Source organism: Martes martes, assembly GCF_963455335.1.
Source record: "Martes martes genome assembly, chromosome: 10".
Lineage (NCBI taxonomy): Eukaryota > Metazoa > Chordata > Mammalia > Carnivora > Mustelidae > Martes > Martes martes.
The window spans coordinates 32,128,647-32,149,263 of NC_137898.1; the positions used below are offsets into that span (position 1 = coordinate 32,128,647).

At 36.0% G+C, this 20,617-nt stretch overlaps 1 protein-coding gene across 1 annotated transcript in view; it reads left to right on the forward strand.

Moving 5' to 3' along the window:
• DCDC1 (doublecortin domain containing 1) overlaps positions 1–20,617 on the forward strand; it is a gene marked incomplete at both ends in the record, with an annotated part of 55,702 nt that overhangs the window by 13,821 nt on the left and 21,264 nt on the right. Inside the window, 3 exons of the mRNA XM_080816991.1 lie at positions 93–362; positions 1,586–1,742; positions 2,218–2,380. Coding sequence (XP_080673117.1) covers positions 93–362; positions 1,586–1,742; positions 2,218–2,380 — 590 coding nt within the window. The remainder of the gene's footprint in view (positions 1–92; positions 363–1,585; positions 1,743–2,217; positions 2,381–20,617) is intronic.

Below are 20,617 nucleotides of genomic sequence, written 5' to 3' on the forward strand. Positions count from 1 at the left end.
CTAGAACATAGCACACAAGCAGTTATGGGGTAGTTGTTAACAAGTAATTACAAATCAATTCACTGTATTCTTCCATGGATTGTTTCTTTCAGAGAGTTTATGTCATCCCAGGCAAAAGCAGTTATTAAAACTACTGAAGATTATTTGCAGCCTCAGTTTGGCCCCAACAGACTTTTACATTCAGCGGCAGTATCAGAAGGGTCAGGACTTCAAGATTGCTCCACACATCAAACAGCATCAGATCATAGTCATGATGAAATATCAGACCGATATTGCTACAAATCAAACAGTAAAAACAATTCTTGTTTTATATCAGCATCCAAGAGAAATAGACCTGTCAGTGCTCCAGTGGGTCAACTGAGGTAATCAAAGCTGTTCTCTGTTCTTTTAACCGACTGCTGAAGCTTTTTCCTTTGAGCAGAATTTATAATGATTCAGTTGACTATTTCAGACATTAAAATGTAACACATCTCTAGGGTTTTGTTTCTGTTTTTGTTTTGTTTATTTTTTTCTTTGAAAGCACCTGAGTAGAATGTTGCTAATTGCACTTGTGGAAAACATGAGGTACACTTCTATGTGGATAATATGAAACTCAGAAAAAAATACTTGAAGGAGAATCAGGCTAGGACTACAAGATATCTGTTCACGAGATATTTGTTTAAAATAGAAATGCATACTTTGGTATTTAATCAATATTTTGCAATAAAATCAAATTGAAATGAACTCATAAAACCAGTTTGTGTATATATTTTTGCATCAAGATTGTTATCATAAACTGTTAACCTGAGAATTAATGGATAGAGGAAAATGTTGGCAAAAACAAAAATCAAACCAAGAGACTGATATTCCCATTATTTTCATATGTTTGTTTAGGTGGGTATATTGTGATTTTAATTTACCTAAAGTTTTTATTTCAAAATGTTTACTTTGTTTCTGTGGCATTAAGAATTAATAGGTTTAGTTAGAGAACTCTAAAATAAAAAATACAACATGCTAGTCATTTACCATGTGCTATTTTTGTTGAGAAAATAATAATAGTTGAAAGTGATTCTGAATGAAGACAAAACTTAGAAATCCTCCCTTTATACCTGCAAACAAATTTGAGATGAAAGCAGTTACAACTAACTTTAGAATAAGAAATTCAGAGTAAGAAAGTATTTGAATTTCAAATCTTTTTAAAAAATCAAAGAACTTTGATAAACATGAAAACTTAAGGGAAGATCTTAGCCATTTACTATTTCATGCTGTTAGGACTATGTTACTGTTTTTTGTTTTCTAACAGGAACACAGCATGTATACATATAATTTTTTCTATATGAGTGTTGTGTTTTATAAGTTAATTGATAAAAATCATTTATTGCCAGATAGGTGTTTTACATGAACAGTTTTAGCAGACTTATCCTGGGTTAAATTTCTAAAAATATTTAAGTAGATATGGACAATCTTAGCCTATAAAAAGTTTTTTCAAGGAATACTTGAGAACAATCATTAGGGTTGATGTCTATAAAAAATGTCTAGGATAATATTTATTTAAATGTTTTTACTAATTAACATGTACCAATTTTGTGGGGTTTTTTTCCTCCAGAGTTACAGAGTTCTCTTCTTTAAAATTTCAGCCAGCCCAGAATTGGCATAGATTGTCTCAAAGACGCAAACTTCATCCTGAAGTGATTACAGTAACAGCTTACAAAAATGGATCTAGAACAGTCTTTACCAAAGTTACAGTACCAACCATCACCTTGGTAAATAGTGTTCAAAAGTTTTCAGTGCTTTATTTCTTCCCTTACTCTTTTTATAATTTAAGAAATGAAAAAGATGATATTTATTGTGTTAAAATTTTCTTTTCTGTAATGAATCTGTAAATTGCTTATATGTACATAGATCTCACAGGTATTTTATTACTTTCTTTTTTATTGATATGTAAATGGTATATTGACTTAAACAGATACAATAGCTTTATATCTTGTGGAGTTGTTAAACTGACAGAATAAGGACTAAAATTAGACAACCATTAGTTTGTCTCAGTGCTGTGATTTACCTTTTATTTTGTATTTTCAAGTGCTAGAAAAAATATTGGTGGAGTTACTTGAGTTACTTAACTTGGCCAGTGACTCAATGGGTGTCTGTTTTCATTGTTACCACCTTTTGTTTCATGGCAATGTGTTGCTTTCTTTGTGCTAAATCACTTTCTCTTACCTCTTGCTTGCTGTCTTCTAGTTGCTGGAGGAGTGCACAGAAAAGCTGAATCTGAACATGGCCGCACGACGAGTGTTCTTGGCAGACGGCACTGAAGCCCTCAAACCTGAAGATATACCCCATGAAGCCGACGTTTATGTTTCAACAGGAGAGCCCTTTTTAGATCCATTCAAAAAAATTAAAGGTAAAAAAGAAAAAAAATACCCTACCCCCACCCACAGTAAATTGCTTAAGGGGTGCAATTAAAAAATGATTTTCATCCTGTCTTTTTTGCATGGTTTAACAAAACTAATGTTTACGCATTTGCAGCTCAGTAAGAGGATAATGTGCTTAATGAAAGAAAAATCCACTGACAGCCACGTTTATTGCCCTTCATTAGCATTGGTGCTTAATTTAATATAGATCTGAATAGACATTAGGGAGCCTGCAGGAGGTTAAATGGTGAAAATATAATAAATTAAATCAGAGATTATTGAATTTACTGTTTAGTTTCTGTGACACCCAACAGACATAATTCATTAGATTTATTCTCTCAGAAAATACTTCAAAGTTTCAAGTAGCATTTATTCATTTACACTCTTGGTCTTTTTTCAGAGAGCATTAACATGACTATGAAAATGTGATCAGAATGAACACATAATTCTTAATATATATATGCAATTTTCCTAACAAATTTTTTATAAGATAAATATAGCAGCTTGACTTTTTTTAAATCTTGAAATGTGTGTATATATATATATGTAATTTATATTTATATGTATACATAATATATACACAAAATATAAACATGTATTTTAGATATATTTGCTGGTAAGTTCTGTTTTTGAAAGTCCATTGTTTCTAACATTTCAGATATGTGATTTTCTAAAATAAAACAAATATTTTTCCTTTTCCAGTGGGAAATAATGCATTTTAAGAAAGAAATGAAAATACTATTTAAGAATATTCTTACACTCATGTCATACCATAGTCTGTTATTAAGTGCTACATATGGTAATTACATTTAAATGACATAAGAACTTTGGCATACAAATTCAGTGTCTCTAACTACTATATTCCCCTATACTTTTAACACCTTATTAGAAGTATTTTCTTTCTGCAACTGCTACAAAGCTGGTGAACCAAGGACAAGTCTAGGCAGTAATTACATAAGTGGAAGAAAAGTAATTCTGGAGTTCATTACAGATGAGGTGATGAAAATTCTTCCTCTATTAATGTTATTATATAAGACGATAGTAGGATTTCTATCTCTTTGAAAATACTTGATCGTCAGGAAATAATTTCCTCAATTTAGTAGAAAGTTCAAGGTAATTTGGTTCAAGGTAAAGAAACTTGTTGCTACATTACTCACTAAAAATTACCTATGCAAGAAAATAGACCCATATATTTTTCAAATCTTGATTTAACTTTAAACTATGGCTGCTTTTATTTTGTGTTCATTGGATCATTTATATAAATCATCTTCTGTAGAAGCATGCATCTTTGTGGGTAAAGGTTTCTGTGACTATTTTATTTTTTTAAATGTATATTTAATGGGTGTTTCCTTAAGATCCTTGATTACTTTTATTAATAAGAAATACTTGTCTTTCATATGATAATGGTATTATAGAAGAGATATATAAAAATTATTTATAGTTAAATTCTTAGAAATTTTCCTGGACATGTGTGCCTGAAATAACAGTGTTACACACATGACTAGCTGGTGGATGATTTTTAAATGTACAAACTAATTTCCTCCTACTTTCTGTTTTCTCTTTTACTCTTTTTAAAGCCAAGTCCAGAACAAAAAACTTCTCTGCTTTGTCTGCATATCTTTGGCTGTGTTTCACTGTGACATGCACTGCTGTTCTTTTAGCACCAAAATGTTGGCACACACTCCTGAAAATTTCACACCATCTCTTGCTGGATCAGCAAGCTTAACCCACCAAAATCTGGTGTTGTGCAATGGTTTTTGACTGATAATCAATCTTTATGCTGCTCGACAGTTGTTGCTGGGACACAGAGTAGAGCAGGTGGCAGATGTGCCTTGTCTTTTGAGAAAAGAAATTGTAGGTGAGCTTGGACACAGACTAGCATATCACATGTCCATTAAAAAGACCTAGAATAAGTATAATAGGGGAAAAGCCACTTGTCTAAATTAAGCTCAAAGATAAACCTATAAGCCTAAAGACTGATATTTGGTTTCTTCCAGAACCTTAAGAATATAAATGTAAATAAGTATTATCTGTACATAGTACAGTCTGTAACTTGAATTAAATATTTTGAGAGAAGTGTGGGCAGATTTCATATATATATATCCCACATTCACGTGGACTTTTTCAAATCAGGTTAAAATTACCTTTCTTATATGTGTTTTACGGATAATCAATAATTTGCCAATTTACTATGAGTGTACTTTAAAAATTAGACATGTATGAATAGCTTCAAAGATGGCAGATAAATTTAGAGTAAGGAGGCATTCTAAAGGTAAATAAAGGGAAAACAGCTGGCAGAATTGGGTTTTACTATTTTATCTTTCTACATGAACATGAATATTTTATATGCAATTAAGCAACAGGCATTAGAGTCAGTAATTGGTCATTACTTTAATATAAAGATTTTCATTCATTCAGCAAACATTCATTGAGAGCCTACTATGTGCCAGGTACTAGGCCAGTTCAGACAGAGAGATGAAAAAAAGGGCCTGGCTTCTTTTTTATCATTATTTATCATTATTCTTTCATCTCAGATATTAAATTCGATTTAATTCACTTTGATCTAAATGTAAACCAATAAGTATTTTCTTAAGTATCTACTATGTATGCAGTCCTGGCTTAGGGATAGAAGTCCTGGTCTTTAAGGAACGTAAACTGAGTAAATAAGTTATAAATCCTTAAAACTGAGAACCCTATTCAACAATGTAAGTCAAATGGGTCCTCCAAAGGAAAATTTACATTATTTCTGCTACAGGAGGCCCAAAGAAATCTATGTATATTTTGGCAATTATATTTTCATATTTCCTGGTTTTCTTATTCTTTGGAAAAGCAATGCAGATAATGAAAATTGCCTCAGAACTATTCCCAGATTTACTAGGCTACAAAGAGTCCTAAGGAACATTTCTGATTTTTAACTACTTTACTACCCCTTTGAGTACCACTGTTGACAGTCAGTGACACTGGATTTAATAGAAAGCCAGAGAGCTATTCATCACATACCTCGAAACACAAAGCATTCTTATAGAGGTCAAGCCAAGGTCAAGACTGACAGGAAGCATTCCCTGTTGAAATGCAGTATTAGAATAATTCCTACATTTTGAAATTAAATGCCTGAGCAGAAGATTATGTATGGGAAAAATAGAATCTTTTTTATAAGGACTGTTGATGAAGATCAACTGTCTGATAAGGTCATATAATAATGGTGAAGATTCTGAAATCTATTAATGATTCTGCTAGAATTTTGATGATATAGTTAATGAATTGTTTAAAGAAGCATTTAAAAAGTTTTCTGATCCTTGGGCATGCACTTTAGGTTTTATTCACCATTTCCTGAATCTTCTTTAATGGTGGCACCGTGAAAATTCTTACATCAGATTCATGGGGTTTATAAAAGGGTAACTCCTTTATAGCTGCTAGAAAATGTAAGCAGTGCCAACCTAGCATAAGATATGCCCTGCAATTGCTTAAAGGTCTTAAAGAAGATGAGAGAAAAAAACTGTTTGGACCTAATTTATTAGGTCCAAATTCCATTGTATGGAGTTCTGACAGTTTAAAATTGTATTTGGTTTTATATTTTCATTCTTTTGTGTATATTCTATTCTACTATTTGGCTTTTAGAGCTGTCGTTTACAGTGATTCATTTCAGTCCTGAGTTTTGTTAACCAGAAGTGAAACTGAGTACTATGAATAAGATTTTACATCTTTAATATACTGAATTACAAAGATGTAGTCACAGAAAAAAAAAAAAAATCCATGAAAAGTGTTCTTGATACTACACCTAAGATCTAAATTTAAACCTAGAGATTTTCTGCTAACTGCCATGTGATCTACAAAATGAAATAATTTGCTGTGACAGCTTGTGATTGACAAGAATATGTGTGAGCACATTTAAAATAGGCCATCTTTTCATGTAGAAGTAAATGTCAGTGAAATGATGGATTCTCATCATTTTAATTATTGATGATTTGGAAATATTTCAATTCCACGACACACAAGACACATTCTAAATAGCAGCATAACACTTTTTCTCCTATCTGCGTCAATAATGAAACGTTCTGTCATATTTTGTTTTTCAAAAAATGCATTAGTTTAATGAACCTGGATTCATGCACTATATTTTGTTCCATTATGTGTCTCCTGAATATGTTGATTTTTAAATGATTGTGTTAAAAGCACAAGTTTCAAGAAATAACTCACTACCCAACTCAAATCACACCTAGCTATTCTTGCTGCTAGATCTCAATGCTATAATTCTGACTATACCAAGGACTGCTTTAGTCCACTAAAGCTAACATTGGGCTTTGTGATGATCGCCTATGGGGTGAGCACTACTTAATTTGAGCAACTGCTATAGGAGTTAGGGTGGGCTTTCCCAAATTCCTTATTATCATATTGTTTGAATAGTATTTGTATTAGGTAAGAGTATTTGTCAGTCCATTTTATTTCTGGCTTAGCTTCATATATTCAAAAACAAGAATATGACATTAGATAGAGGATAAAAACTCAATTTCTTCTGAGATGGCATGTGATTCTTTGGGGGTGGGGGTGGGGGGACAGGCAGAGGGAAAAGGAGAGAGAGATCCCAAGTAGGTTCCATGCTCAGCACGGAGCCCAGTGCAGGTCTCAGTCTCCCAGCCCTGAGATCATGACCTGAGCTGGAATCAAGAGTTGGGTGTTTAAATGACTGAGCCATTCAGGCATCCCAGCGCGATTCTTTTATCTATTTTTACAAGTGAGGGTAAAACTTAGGCATGTATTTTATTTATTTCTCTATTGCAAATGTTTAAAACCTGTAAGTAAGTATGTAGAATATCTTTACTATATAAACAGATGTAGATTTAAAGAATGTTGCAAGAGATGGACCCTCCAAAAACTGTCCTTAGCTAATAGGGAAATCAAGAGCATGTGATGCTGCATGTGGCAGCATCTTTTTATGGTATAAATGATCAAATCGTTGAGAATCATCTAAATCCTTGACATATTCATGAATTGCTGAATTGCATATATATATATATATACACACACACATATATGTATATATATATATGCAATATATATATGCAATATATACATATATATGTGTGTGTGTATATATATATGAAGGCTATACTTATTTAGTGAAGGGGCCTGCAAACCTATAACTTCCCTGATAATTTGAGTACTTTGTGCATGTCATGCCTGAGTTCTGTGCTTTAAGTGTATTATATTTACTGCTCAGAATTCCTAAGTTAGTGCCTCAACTCCAGAATCTCTTATATACAATTCCAAAATCCAATATTGCAGAAGATAAAACAATTTTTTCATAACTCATTTGGTAGGAGAATCTTATTTAGGATAACTCATCAATTGTTTTATTGAAAAATGCTATGTTTGATGATGGGCTACAATCCTAAACCTTGCTGGATGCATTACTTAATATATAATCTATGCACTATTAGGATATATGCACTGTATTTAGCACTTCTGAATCCAAAAATTCTATTTATGGAATTATATCTGACCTTAGTGAGTTTGGATAAGGCCTTTTTGTCATAGCTGCCAAGAAACCAGATGAATTTTAATTCTCATACAATATTAACTCAGAAGGGTTATAGATACTGTCTTTATCACCTCGAGTTGTTTACTAAATGGGTAAAAGTGGACAGAGAGAATATCACCCTGGCTAGAGCTGAGAGAGTATGTGCGAGGTTAAAAAAAATGTATAGTTCTCCACCTAAAAGAAGGCAGAGGAATAATTAAAGAAAGACTGTTCATTCATTTAATCATAATATTTATTGAATCCCTGTAGTGTGGCAGGCCTTGCTCCAATCTTAAGGTTATGGCATGAACAAGAGAGAGGTATAATGGAGCTTAGTGAGGTAGAAGGAGCAAAGACAATGACTACATAAAGAAGTAAATAAGGTATTTATTGACAGTGGTGTTGTAAAGGAAATCAGAAGGGTGGTATAACAAATAATGTCATGAAAACAAAAGGAGATAATTTGTCGAGTGAAACAGGCATTTGTAGTAAACTCTAAATCAAATCTTTTTGGCAGGTACTCTTTCAGGGGTTTACCTTTTAGACCATTAGTTTTTGAAGCTTTCAGACATCTACTAGGAAAGACTTGAGAAATTCATTATTATTTAGTGGCAAGAACCCTAGACTTGAAGTCAGATGATCTCGCAAGATTCTAGTTCCTTTTATATGACCAGGAATAGATTGCTCATGCTTCAATGACCTTACCTGTAAAACTGAGGTAATAATATCTAAAAGGATTATTGGATATTGTCTTTGTTTCTTAAAAAAGATAAATTATTTGAAAACTGAATGTCTATAAAAGTCTAGACTGAACAGAACACTGAGAATAGCATTTCTTAAACATAACTAAGATTCTAATTGCTATTAAAATCCCAAGCCTATTATTAATCAAAATCTTGTGTGCACTCCTCCCTCCCCAGAATATCTAGGTAGATAGGTTCAGGAAAACCAAACAGAAACATTTCTCTTTGCTTTCTTCATTATTGCCAGGGAAGCAAGCGCAGCATGAGCCTGGGCAAGTCACTTAACCTCTCTAAGTCTCAGTTTTCTTATTAATAAATTGAACCCAATAGTAGACACCTCACAGAGTTATGAGTATATAAAATGATGTATGTAAAAGCCTAACATATATAGTAGGTATCTAAAACATTGTGTTTCCACGTAATCTTTGTTTATTTTCCTTATTCTGCTCTATCTCTTGCCAGGCACATTTCTACCAGCTTTTCATGCAGATTGTCACAAGTCCCTGATTTTACTACCAAAGGTATTTGCTGGGTCTGTGATCTTAAAATGCCCACAACCAAATTAAAATCCCTGCTGAGCACTGATATACATAGCATGATATGAGAATCTGAGTTAGAGCCTTTGAACTCTCACAATATTGTGCTTTTTGCCTTGAGAATTTGTTCAGGGTGTAATTCAAAGTCAACTCCTTTTTTAAATGGAGCCCCAAGTGGCCTTGCTCTGCTCTATTCCAAGAGTCATATTTTAAAATATGTTTATGACCCAAGGCTAGCCTTCACTTTAAGCTGCCATAACTTATTTCAGGAAAGTTCATAGAAAAGTTCAGGGAAAGGGTGACAACGTTTTGACTGGCACAATAGATGAGATGTTTGTAATTTTAATCAAATTTAAATTGAAGACATACTTCAAATGATATGTCAGACTAGTGTTACTGAGTTAAAATCTAATGACAACCACTGTCATTATTAGTTAAATATAGCCATCATGCCTATAGCAATACATGATGACACTTAAGAACATGCAGAAACAACACAAGTATTTAGAGAAAAGGGAGGGACTAGAAACTCAGTTGAACACAGGAATGTGACCTGGATTATTCTATTTACCAAACATAGAAGCAATTGTATTTTGAAGAGATGATATAATTGAGTATAGCAGTATGTTTTCTTACTGTCAGAGCATTTATATTTTATAAACTTATCTTGCACCCGTGAAATGATTTGCTTGTTCATATTTAATGTCATTATCTATACCTACTTGACAATCAGAGCATTAAACTATTTTCAAGTTTATTGCCCAACTACAAGAGAATGAATTTTTTTAAAAAATAAGGTTTTTAATAAGCTCATGCATTTGAAATTGCAAATGTGCTGCTTTTATTTTGGTAACAGAAGGTAAAATATTCTTTTGCCTGGCAGATGCAAAAGGTAAAATTACAATGTGGGAGCACCCAGATTTATTTAATTTTATGACAGGCATTGGCTTTTTTGAAGTAGACTGAGAAAATGTAGTGGCGTTATAGGTAGATCTTCTAACAGAAACAGGATAGAAAGTGCTTTATCTTTTTCATGATTAAGTTATAAACAAAACCATGAAAATAAGATGTGGATTCTTCAAAATAAAATATAACCTATGATTGGGGCATAACGTTTTCTAAGTGCTGCAGGAGAGTAAACTTATGAATAGTCAAGGGGACTTGGCAATTTCTGAGTATCTGGGATATGTTCCTTTGGGGAGGTACTTTCCAAGGTTATACTAAGCCTTAGAACTTCACTGGAGTGTAACCTCCACTGCTGTCTTGGTGGTCTCTTAACTTACTAGAGAGAAGCACTTGAAGAGAGGAAGACAGGAACAGGTCTGATTGTGACTGCTTTGGAATGCAGTAGGTATGGCTAGCAAATTTAAAGGAGAAGATGAGGGGCGCCTGGGTGGCTCAGTGGGTTAAAGCCTCTGCCTTCAGCTCCTGGGGTCCTGGGACCAAGCCCCGCATTGGGCTCTCTGCTCTGCGGGGAGCCTGCTTGCCCCCCTCTCTCTGCCTGCCTCTCTGCCTACTTGTGATCTCTGTCTGTTGAATAAATAAATAAAATCTTTAATTAAAAAAATAATAATAAAGGAGAAGATGAGGTGAGACTAGGACCCCTTTTTTGGCAGTTGGGTGTGTAGGGACTGAGACTTTACTTGTACTGCCAACAAGGTAGATATTCAAGAACTCTTCAAAGCGGAACTCCAAGGATCCTGCTGTTGAGACCATATATGATAGGCATTATATTTGGTCCTACTCTGTGGGGAAGCTCCCACTAGTAAGGATAAGCTCCCATCGCATTCTCCTTGTCCCCTTTGGTAATCATCAGATTTGTAATTACTCATCAAATAAATGTCTCTTGTTCCCTCTAGATCAAGTCAGCTTAGGGCAGAAACCTTGGCTTCCTTATTCACCATCATTTTCTGGTACAGGGTCTAGCACTTAATAGATGCTTAGTAAATGCATTCAGTGGGTGAATAAAAGACCAAATGAAATAGGTACCATGGTGAACCATCCATATTTCAAGGAGGTAGCAGCCAGGAGGGGTAGAAATAGACCTCGTTGGAGCAACAGGCTCAGCTATAAACAGTGAGTGGATGTTTAGGAAGAGTGTATTAAAAATCCCCTACCCTAAATTCATATGTAGATTTGTGAATGTTCCTGTTTGGCAGGGGGCCAGAGTAAGCCAGCCCAAGAATAATTACATTGCAGAGAGGCTAATGGTTATGCTAATGCTTGTCTGAGACCAGACAATGGTCAGAAGTGGAGTGCCAGGATAAAAGATTCTCCCAGGAACTTGTAGATCTGACATTTTCAGTCCTCCTACATCCTCTCAGGAAGGCCCATTCTTGCGCATTATCTCCCCTCAATCATTCTGTTGGTGGTGGTAGTGGTGGGGGGAGGAGGAGTATACTCTTCTTTCATTTAATACTTCTCTTTGTAGTTCTCATAATACCTTGCATACAGTCAGTGCTTGTTAACTGTTATTGAAAGTAAGGAAGTAAGAAAGAGGAGATGGTGTGACCTTTGGGAAGGTTCAGGGCCACTGCTCACTGCTGTGCACAGCTGAAGGACTGGGGAGCTAGACTCACTTTTTTCCAGTTCCACCATGGGGGTTAGGTGGAGAGGCTATTTTTTAATTCTTACAAAGGTAGATAGCCTCAGCCCTGGGAGGGATGCCAGGGGTTTGAGATGAGAAAGTTAGCAAAAGAGAAGTATAGAAAGCTTTTGCTAGCTATGGCTAATATGTTTTCTGAGAAGCCCAAAGTGGGTTTAGATGGTACTAAGTTTTTTTTGTTTTAATACTCATCCCGGTTCCCTGCCCCTGAAAGGTCCCCCAATAATGGGTCCATGATTAAAGGAGCGAGACTGATATAAAGTGAAGGTCAAGCAAAGCTCTAAGCAAACCGACTGTTCGGGGCTGCGCCTCTTACAGAGACGGCGACCTCTCTCTGCCTTACAGACTAGCTTTTAAGGGCAAAGGCCATGTGGTTGGGCCTGGCCATGCACAGGTGGCCAATGAAATTGTAACACACAGAGAAAGCTGCACAGTCATGCTAGGTCACACATGGGTGGCCAATTGAATTACAATTTACCCTAGTAGATATTTGAACTAGCCTATCATCTTGGTCAGAATTGGCGCCCAAAAGGTGGGACCCACACTCCTTGGTAGCTGGAGGGACAGTATGCGCCCCCACTGATTGGATACCTCCACCTGGCCTGACCCACCCTTGTATTTGGGCTTTGTTACCTAGGACTGGTTTCCGGGCTTGCTTTTAAGTAAGTCCCTGAGTGGGGGGCAGGGTCAGTTTAAGTTTTACTGCATAAACAATAAAATCACTGTTTAACCCAAGATGGAATCCCTCTGGCTAAATAGGCCCTTACAGCCCCCACTTACCCAGCTGTCCCCTTACCATTTGATTACTTCTCTTTCTACCCACTCCCAGCCTTGCTTAATCCTCTTCCTTACTAGCTAAAACTTAGTCAGGTCTTTGCTGAGCATCTTCAGATTCTCCATGCTGGAATGGAAGAGTCAAGATTCTGTTTTTCTGGAGCTCCTGGCTGGCTCAGTCAGTAGAACATGTGACTTGATCTTCGAGTCATGAGTTTGAGCCCCACATTGGGGATAGAGTTAATTTTTTTAAAGATTTTATTATTTATTTGACAGAGAGAGAAATCTCTAGTAGGCAGAGAGGCAGGCAGAGAGAGAGGAGGAAGCAGGCTCCCCGCCTAGCAGAGAGTCCGATGCGGGGCTCGATCCCAGGACCCTGAGAGCATGACCTGAGCCGAAGGCAGACGCTTAACCCACTGAGCCACCCAGGCACCCCTAGAGTTTAGTTTTTAAAAAATATCTTCCTTTCTGGAAAAAAAAAAAAAAAAAAAAAAGAAGATTCTGCTTTTCTTCTTGCCTCTGGATATAATGCTTACCGTGACTGTCAGCCCTCACCACATTTCTTCATGTAAAGACATATGGTCTGAGAGCTGTGATAGAAGAGTCACCTTGTATTGCTAAATATAAGGATTCCCTGGTTCTCTAGCTGTTCCCATGGCCCACACTTTGAGACATGCTGCTTTAGACCTGTCCTTTTCCTTATTATCCCAATAGCTTTGTTTCATAGAGAAGTAGATTGTGCCTTACATTTAAGGAAGATTTTTCCAATAGTCTCACCTGTCTGAAAGTTGGAATGGTCTGCTGTAGGAAGTGTGGGTATTCTAAACATTGTGCACAGACTCTAATCTGACTACTTCCCACCTTCTTTCTCCAGCTCTGGCCACTGTGTGTTTAGTCTTGTCCCAATAGTCTATCATATTGTTGTATAATTCTACATCATTTCCTCTATCTGGAACATATTCTCACTCTTTTGCCCACTCTGTGTCCTTTAAGTCCTACTTTATGTTCTTCCCTCAGGAAGCCTTGGCTGCCATAAACTGTGGCAGGTATCCCTACTCCCTCTTCCTCCAATACCTTGTGGACATCTCTGGCCAATCACCTGCCATATTTTGTGTTTGTTTTCCTTTAGTCTTCCCGAACAGACTGAGAACTCTTTGAGGTCCCCTCTATGTAGGCAGGGATCATGTGATAGGCTCTCAGTGCATGTTTGTTGAATGAATAATTGAGTAAATGAAGCACGTGGTTAGAATCAAGAATTTTTAGTTTCTTTCAACCCCAGGGTTTTACAATTCTGAAGCCAGTGCACTGTAAGGCCCTAAGCCTATAACTTTTTTGCTTCTTCCTACCCTGAGCTGTCTTTCATGATAGTATTTTGGTTTCTGAGTAAATTCAGTGAGGATATGGTAATGAAAAACCTAATTAATCATGAATATAAAAATGTAATTTTTTCCAAAATACAAAGAAAACATAAGTCAAGCTTATATCTATCTAATGAAAATATTACTTAATATCTACCTAATGAAGTAATAGTCATGCTCTTATATGACTGTTTGGCAAATATTCTACAAATATTTATTGAACATTTACTATGTGATAAACACTATTTAAGGTGCTGGCTATGCATCAGGGATTAAATGCTTACATTAAAGATGTATGATCAACTTTTATTATTTTGTTAAATATCTAACAAGCACCACTTGTTTACAGTGTGCTAGATACTAGAGGCACACAAGTAAAAACACATTCCCTGCCCTTGAAATACTCAAGGTCTAACAAGGACACATATACAAAAATAGAGATGCTTAATAAGATGAGGGCCCAAGATGGAGTTGCAAAGCCTGAGAGAAAGATAGATCAAAGAAAGCTTCCTGAGGAGGTGGCATTCCATTGAGGAGAAAGAGAGAAAGCCCACCAAAGGGGGAGGTGAAAAGGCATGGTCAAAGTTTGGAGTCAGAAAAGAGAATGGTGTGTGGTAATGGGTTATTCACAGCTCCCTGCATCTCTGCTGAGGGGGATTATCTCAAAATCTTTTATTGCAGTGGTTCTCAACTGGAGATAATTTTGACCCCTGGAAAACATTTGGTAATGTCTGGAGACATTTATAGTTATCCTGACTGGGAAGGTGCTATGGGCATCCAATGGGCAGAGGCTAAGGATGCTACCTTATTCCATAAGGCACAAGACAGGCCTCACAACAAAGAACAAAGAAATGTTGTTACTTGCCAAGGTTGAAAAACCGTATCCGGACTGTTCTGATTAACCACAGACATGAAGATCTGTAAACATTTTCATAAGGGCACTTTACCAAATTTTAGGCACTGAGGGCAGCTGCTTTTTAGATGGTGCTAAGACGGGAGTATGGTAGAGTGTGGGAAGTCCAGTCATTTTAAATTAGTAAAATTCTTTTATTACTTTTTACAGTGTCATGATTAAGATAGCAGACTCTGGAATTGTTCAGCCTGGGTTGTCTGATTTCTGATCCACTTAATGGAAGGATGATAGAGATCAAGTGGCTTAATTTCTCCAGATCTCATTTTCCTCGTCTATAAAATGGAGATGATAATGTTACTTACCTCCTAAGGTTGTGAAGATAAAATGAGTTAATGTATATAAAGTTTTTTTTTTTTTTGAAGAGAGAAAAAAATTTATATTTCTTGCTTGATGAGGGAAATTGTAGATATTCTCTAGCAATACTTTCACAAAACAACTCTCTAAAATTTATGTCTGTCATTAGCTGCATGAATTGTCTACCCATGGAAAAAGAAGAGTGATTTGGGAAATGTCGATGCACGCCCCATAAATGGCTCCCCACTGTTTTTTTTTTTAAATTTTTTATTTCTTTTCAGCGTAACAGTATTCGTTGTTTTTTCACCACACCCAGTGCTCCATGCAATCCGTGCCCTCCCTAATACCCTGTATATAAAGTTCTTAACACATTGCTAAGTTCTTGTTGAAAATCATGAGGATAATAATAATGTCACTATTTACTGTGTTTCATATTTACACATAAGTGTTTTATCTGTAGAAATTCTTTCCATCCATACAACAAATAAGGGAATTACTGTTCCCATTTCTCAGATATGAAAACTAAAGCAGGGGCACCTGAGTGGTTCAGTGGTTTAAGCCTCTGCCTTCCACTCAGGTCATGATCTCAGGGTTCTGGGATCAAGCCCTGCATCGGACTCTCTGTTCAGTGAGGAGCCTGCTTCCCCCTCTCTGCTCGCCTCTCTGCCTACTTGTGACCTCTCTCTCTGTCAAACAAATAAATAAAATCTTTAAAAAGATGAATATAATATTAAAAAAAAAAGAAAGCAAACTAAGGCAAATGAGGCTGACTGATTTTTTTTCCAAGGTTACAGAGTTAGTAAGAGGCAAAGTTAAGATAAGTGATATTTTAAAATCTATTTTAAAATTTACTATATTATGTGTTTTTTCTAGACTCATCAAAAGTTCTTTCAGAAAACTGATTTGAAACTTCACAAATATGATCTCTTTTTATTTTAGAGTATTTTTTAAGTGAGTAAATTGTCCTTAGATGTTAGCAGGTAATAGAATTATGAATATATTTCTTTTATCAGAATAAGTTATATTGGAGTAAGAGGTAGGCTTATTCATTAATTCATGCAGCACTTACTGAGCACCTGCTCCATGCACTAGGTAAGAATTGTGTATTCACTTAGGTAAGCAGACAGTGATGATGATAACACAGGGGGAAGTGTCAGTGGTAGACATCTTCACAAAGAGCAGAAGGGAAGGGTGTCCAAGCTAGAAAAGAGTTTTTAAGAGAGATGACCCCCCAACCCCAAATTAGTCTTAAGGAATATGTAGCATTTACCTTAAATATACTTGGAGTTTATTGTAGTGTACACCACCGCTAGACCTTCATTTGCAAACCAGCTCTTCTTGGAAGGTTTCTTCTTTTCTTGAAGAAATTCTCTACCATGTGGTAATCAATGAGCATCAAGTTGGTATTATCAGTCATATTTAAGTTCATACTGGGGAATGTAGAGAATGAAAATGGTAGGTATAGCTATACACAGGCAATAAAGTTTATTTTGCATGACTGGTATGTTATATAAAGTGACATAAAATTAAATTTTATCAGTTGAACATTTAAATAAATGCACAGGAAGAATTAACATCTAGTAATTATACTATGTGCAGTGAACTTATATACACCCTGGAGCAAAGTAATAATAAATATAGCCTTGATTCCTACCTTCTATGGGGTTAAGTATAGAAGCAGAAATAGGATCTATGTTTAGAAGATATTTACATAATTCCAGATCATTTATGTTCTTTCATTAATATATATAGATATATATTATAGAATATAATATAGAACCTGAAATGTGGTATGTTCTCGAACATTACTGAATGAATGAATATATGGGTAAATGGTATAGACTGCATGTGCTCTAAGGATTCAGAGCACAGACAGCACAGACAGGTTGTTGTGGGCTGGAGCACTAAAGGAAGATCTTAAACTGGTTCTTGAGAAGGTTTTGAGTCTGGGTAGGTGAAGAATGGACTTAAAAATGCCTTTGGGATACTCAAAGGATAATGAAGAGATTGGCTTAGGTAAAAAAGTGCTTTAAACTAGGACAAGATAAAGACATGTAAGTTTGGAGAGTGTCAGATTGTTAGCAAACTTCTGTTAAACATAAATTTAAGCAACAAAATGGGTCTTTTTCATATTCCTTGCAGGTCTGACACATAAGATGGATTCAATAAGTATTTGCTGACTACCTGACAGACTGGGTGATTGACTAATGGAAACTTCATAAGTTAGTTCCAAGAACTTTCCCTTCAGGCAATGATAAAATTTATGTTTTAGGAAAATTCAGTTAAAATTGGGGTATAGGATGTCAGATATAATGGTGGAAAATAAAATACAATTAGGAAGTTCTTACAGATGATAGGAGACTGAGAGGGAAATGGACAAGCGGTTTTGGCTGGGAATGGAAAGGAATAATGTTTTTTAATAATGCTTTTAGTACTCAGAAGAAAGATAGCCAAGAGTTAGGTTTCTCTTCGTTGACCGTCTTGGGTCAGGTTCCCTAGAAGCAGAGCCTGAAATGGGGGTTTTTGTATGGACTTAGTGAGGGAAGCAGCAGAACAGAGGAACAGAGGAAGAGTTTGGACCTTGTGTTCAGCTGAGATCTAGCCTTAATTTGGAGTGGGAAGCATACCACAGAGTTGCCCCTCCTTAAGGCCAGGGGACTGACCATTATGTCCCCCAGTCAGTCAGTCATTAGCTGTGGGCTGGACCCCTAGGTAGGAAGTAAGGGACCATCACCTCACAGGAATTTTCTTGCTAAGTGGCTGGTTTCTTTTAGCCAAGGGCAGTTCTCAAGAGAAGGATGCAGTTGTGAGGGATTAAGAGGTGTGACTCACAGCAGCTAGAGTTTGGGTGCACTTGCCTGATAAAAAGATTTTGGTGGGGGAGACTACCAGTGTCATCTACTGCCTGCTATAGTCTGTTCTTCATACATTGCCCTGCTGAGAACCTTCTAGTAGCTTCCCTTTACATCCAGAGTAAAATCTAAACCCTTTATCCTGATCTATACAATCTGGCCTCTTTCTGCTTCTGTGGCTTGTACATTCTCTCTCTATCCAAACTTTGTTTTTCTTTCTCAAACATGCCAAGCTCATTCTCGTCTCAGAGACTGTGCTTGATTTTTATTCTGCCTGGAATGCTCTTTCCCCCCCAGATTTTCATGACTAACTTCTCATTAAACAAGCCTCTCTCTCCGCTCAGATGTCACCTCTTCAGAGAGACCTTCCACTGTCTGTCTTTCCTAAGGAAAGGGGCTGTAATCTGCACAAGTTATTTTGTCCTATTCACAACTATCACCCTGGTGCATTGATGAATGGACACCCAAAAAATGTCATTGAATGACTAAGCAATGGTTGGAGAGAAATTAGGAGGTAAGGGTTCAAGATCTCCCTGAGATAATGGATAACTGTGAAAGAAGTAGAAACACTGATAAAAATAAGAAATGTGAAGAGTATGTCCAATTTGTGTGGAAAGATGTGAAATTTTGTTTCAGATAACAGCATAAAATATATGGTAGAATCAAATACTATAGGAGTGGCTGGCTGGCTCAGTCAGTGGAACATGAAACTCCTAATCTCTGGGTTGTGAATTTGAGCCCCACATAGGTTGTAGAGATTACTTAAATTAAAATCTTTTTCCTTTTTAAAGGTGTACAGTTTCTAGAACTAAATTCATATCCTAGTTCAACCACCTTCCAAGAACTTGCTCAAGTTATTTAAGTTCTCTGTACCTCAGTTTCTTCACCTGTAAATGAAGACAATGATATTTTCTTCCTCATAATCTTATTAAGAGGACTTCATGAATTAATATCTATAAATCAGTAAAACAGTGTCCAGCTAATAGCATTATTTTAATGGAATTTAAGGAGTCTACATAGAGAAGAGAGAAAACAGGCTGGGACTCAGGTAAGAAGAATGATGAACCTATAGGACAAAATTTAAGGAGGAGCTTACTGAGGGTTGTGCACTTGCACAACTGAGTGTGCTCCTTTCAGTTTTGCACTGTTGACCTTTCACTTGTCTCACCCTAATCCTGATTCTGGTCTCAGTCAGCAAAGGGGAAAACCCTTTATTGGTAAGATTCTCTAAATCTGGACACCTGTAACATCTTTATTTCTTTAAGATTTTATTTTTAAGTAATCTCTACACCCAACATGGGGCTCAGACTCACAATGCTGAGATCAAGAGTCTCATGCTCTACCAACTGACCAGCCAGGTGCCCTAGTGTGGGAGTGGTTTCTTGCTCTTGCCAGTCTCTGGGTTGTCTCACTGTCCTCTGGTTGCTTTGCCATCTTTTCCGTTACTTACATAATCAGTTCCTGTAGTCAGTCCCCTCTGCTCAAATCCAGTAGTGGATTCTGTTTCTCTGGTTGGGCCCTGACTGACATAACAATATATAATATACTCTAACCCTTCACAATAAGCATAGAACTTCTGAGATGTGGGGGAAGAAGCCAATATTCATGGAGTACCTTCAAGGCTTTAGGTACTTTAACATATAAAATATTTAATCTTCATCAGGTAGTGGAGTGGTGCCCACTGGATACTTTATAGGAGAGAAAGTAGAGGATTATAACTCATAATGGTTTGAGATTCATCCACATTATAGCATATATCAGTACTTCACTCTTTTCCCTGCTGAATAATATCCTATGTTATGTATATACCACATTTTATCCATCCATCCACTGGTGTATATTTGGCTTACACCTTTTGGCTATTGTGAATAGTGCTGCTCTGAACATGCATGTACATGTATTTACTTAAGTGCCTGTTTTCTGTTCTTTTGGGGGTATATGAACTCATTAATGTCTAGCTTATTTTCTAATTCTAATTCCTGTGAATTTTAGATTACAAAATGGTAAAATACAGTAATTTTTGTAAAAATATGTTTCTCTTCCTAAAGACTTACTCGTATCTATAATCTAGTTTTAGTTTATTCTGCAAGTTTTGCTCATATTTCTACCTACTGTATAGGTATGTGTACATGTATATATGTGTAAGTATGTATGTACACAAGAGAGAAAGAGAAAGACAGTGTTTTTGTTTTTTTAACATTTAATGTAGCCATTCTGAGACTTAAAGTCCCCAGAACTATTTGCTTGTGTTTCATATTGATCAAAGAGGCCATGCATCTTTCAAGGTAAGTGCTAATAAAGAAGGATTATTTAGAAATTTGGGCAAACAAATGTAGCTATTTTCAATTGTGTGCAAATAAAATTTTATTTCTCTCATTAGGACAAATATAGAGCAGATGAGGGAGGGGTCACTGTAATTGTAAAATCACATAAATTATATAATTTATGTGAAAAGAAAATATAACCTAAAATAAATCAAATGCACAAATAAAAAAAATAACTCAGGTGTAAATTTTTTATTTATGAAATGGAACCCTTTGAAAGGAGAGGAATGCTGATAGCAACCTTTCTATGTAATATACTACACTTCTGTTCTTACCTCTTACATTTTCTAAGTCATACATTGTAATTTAG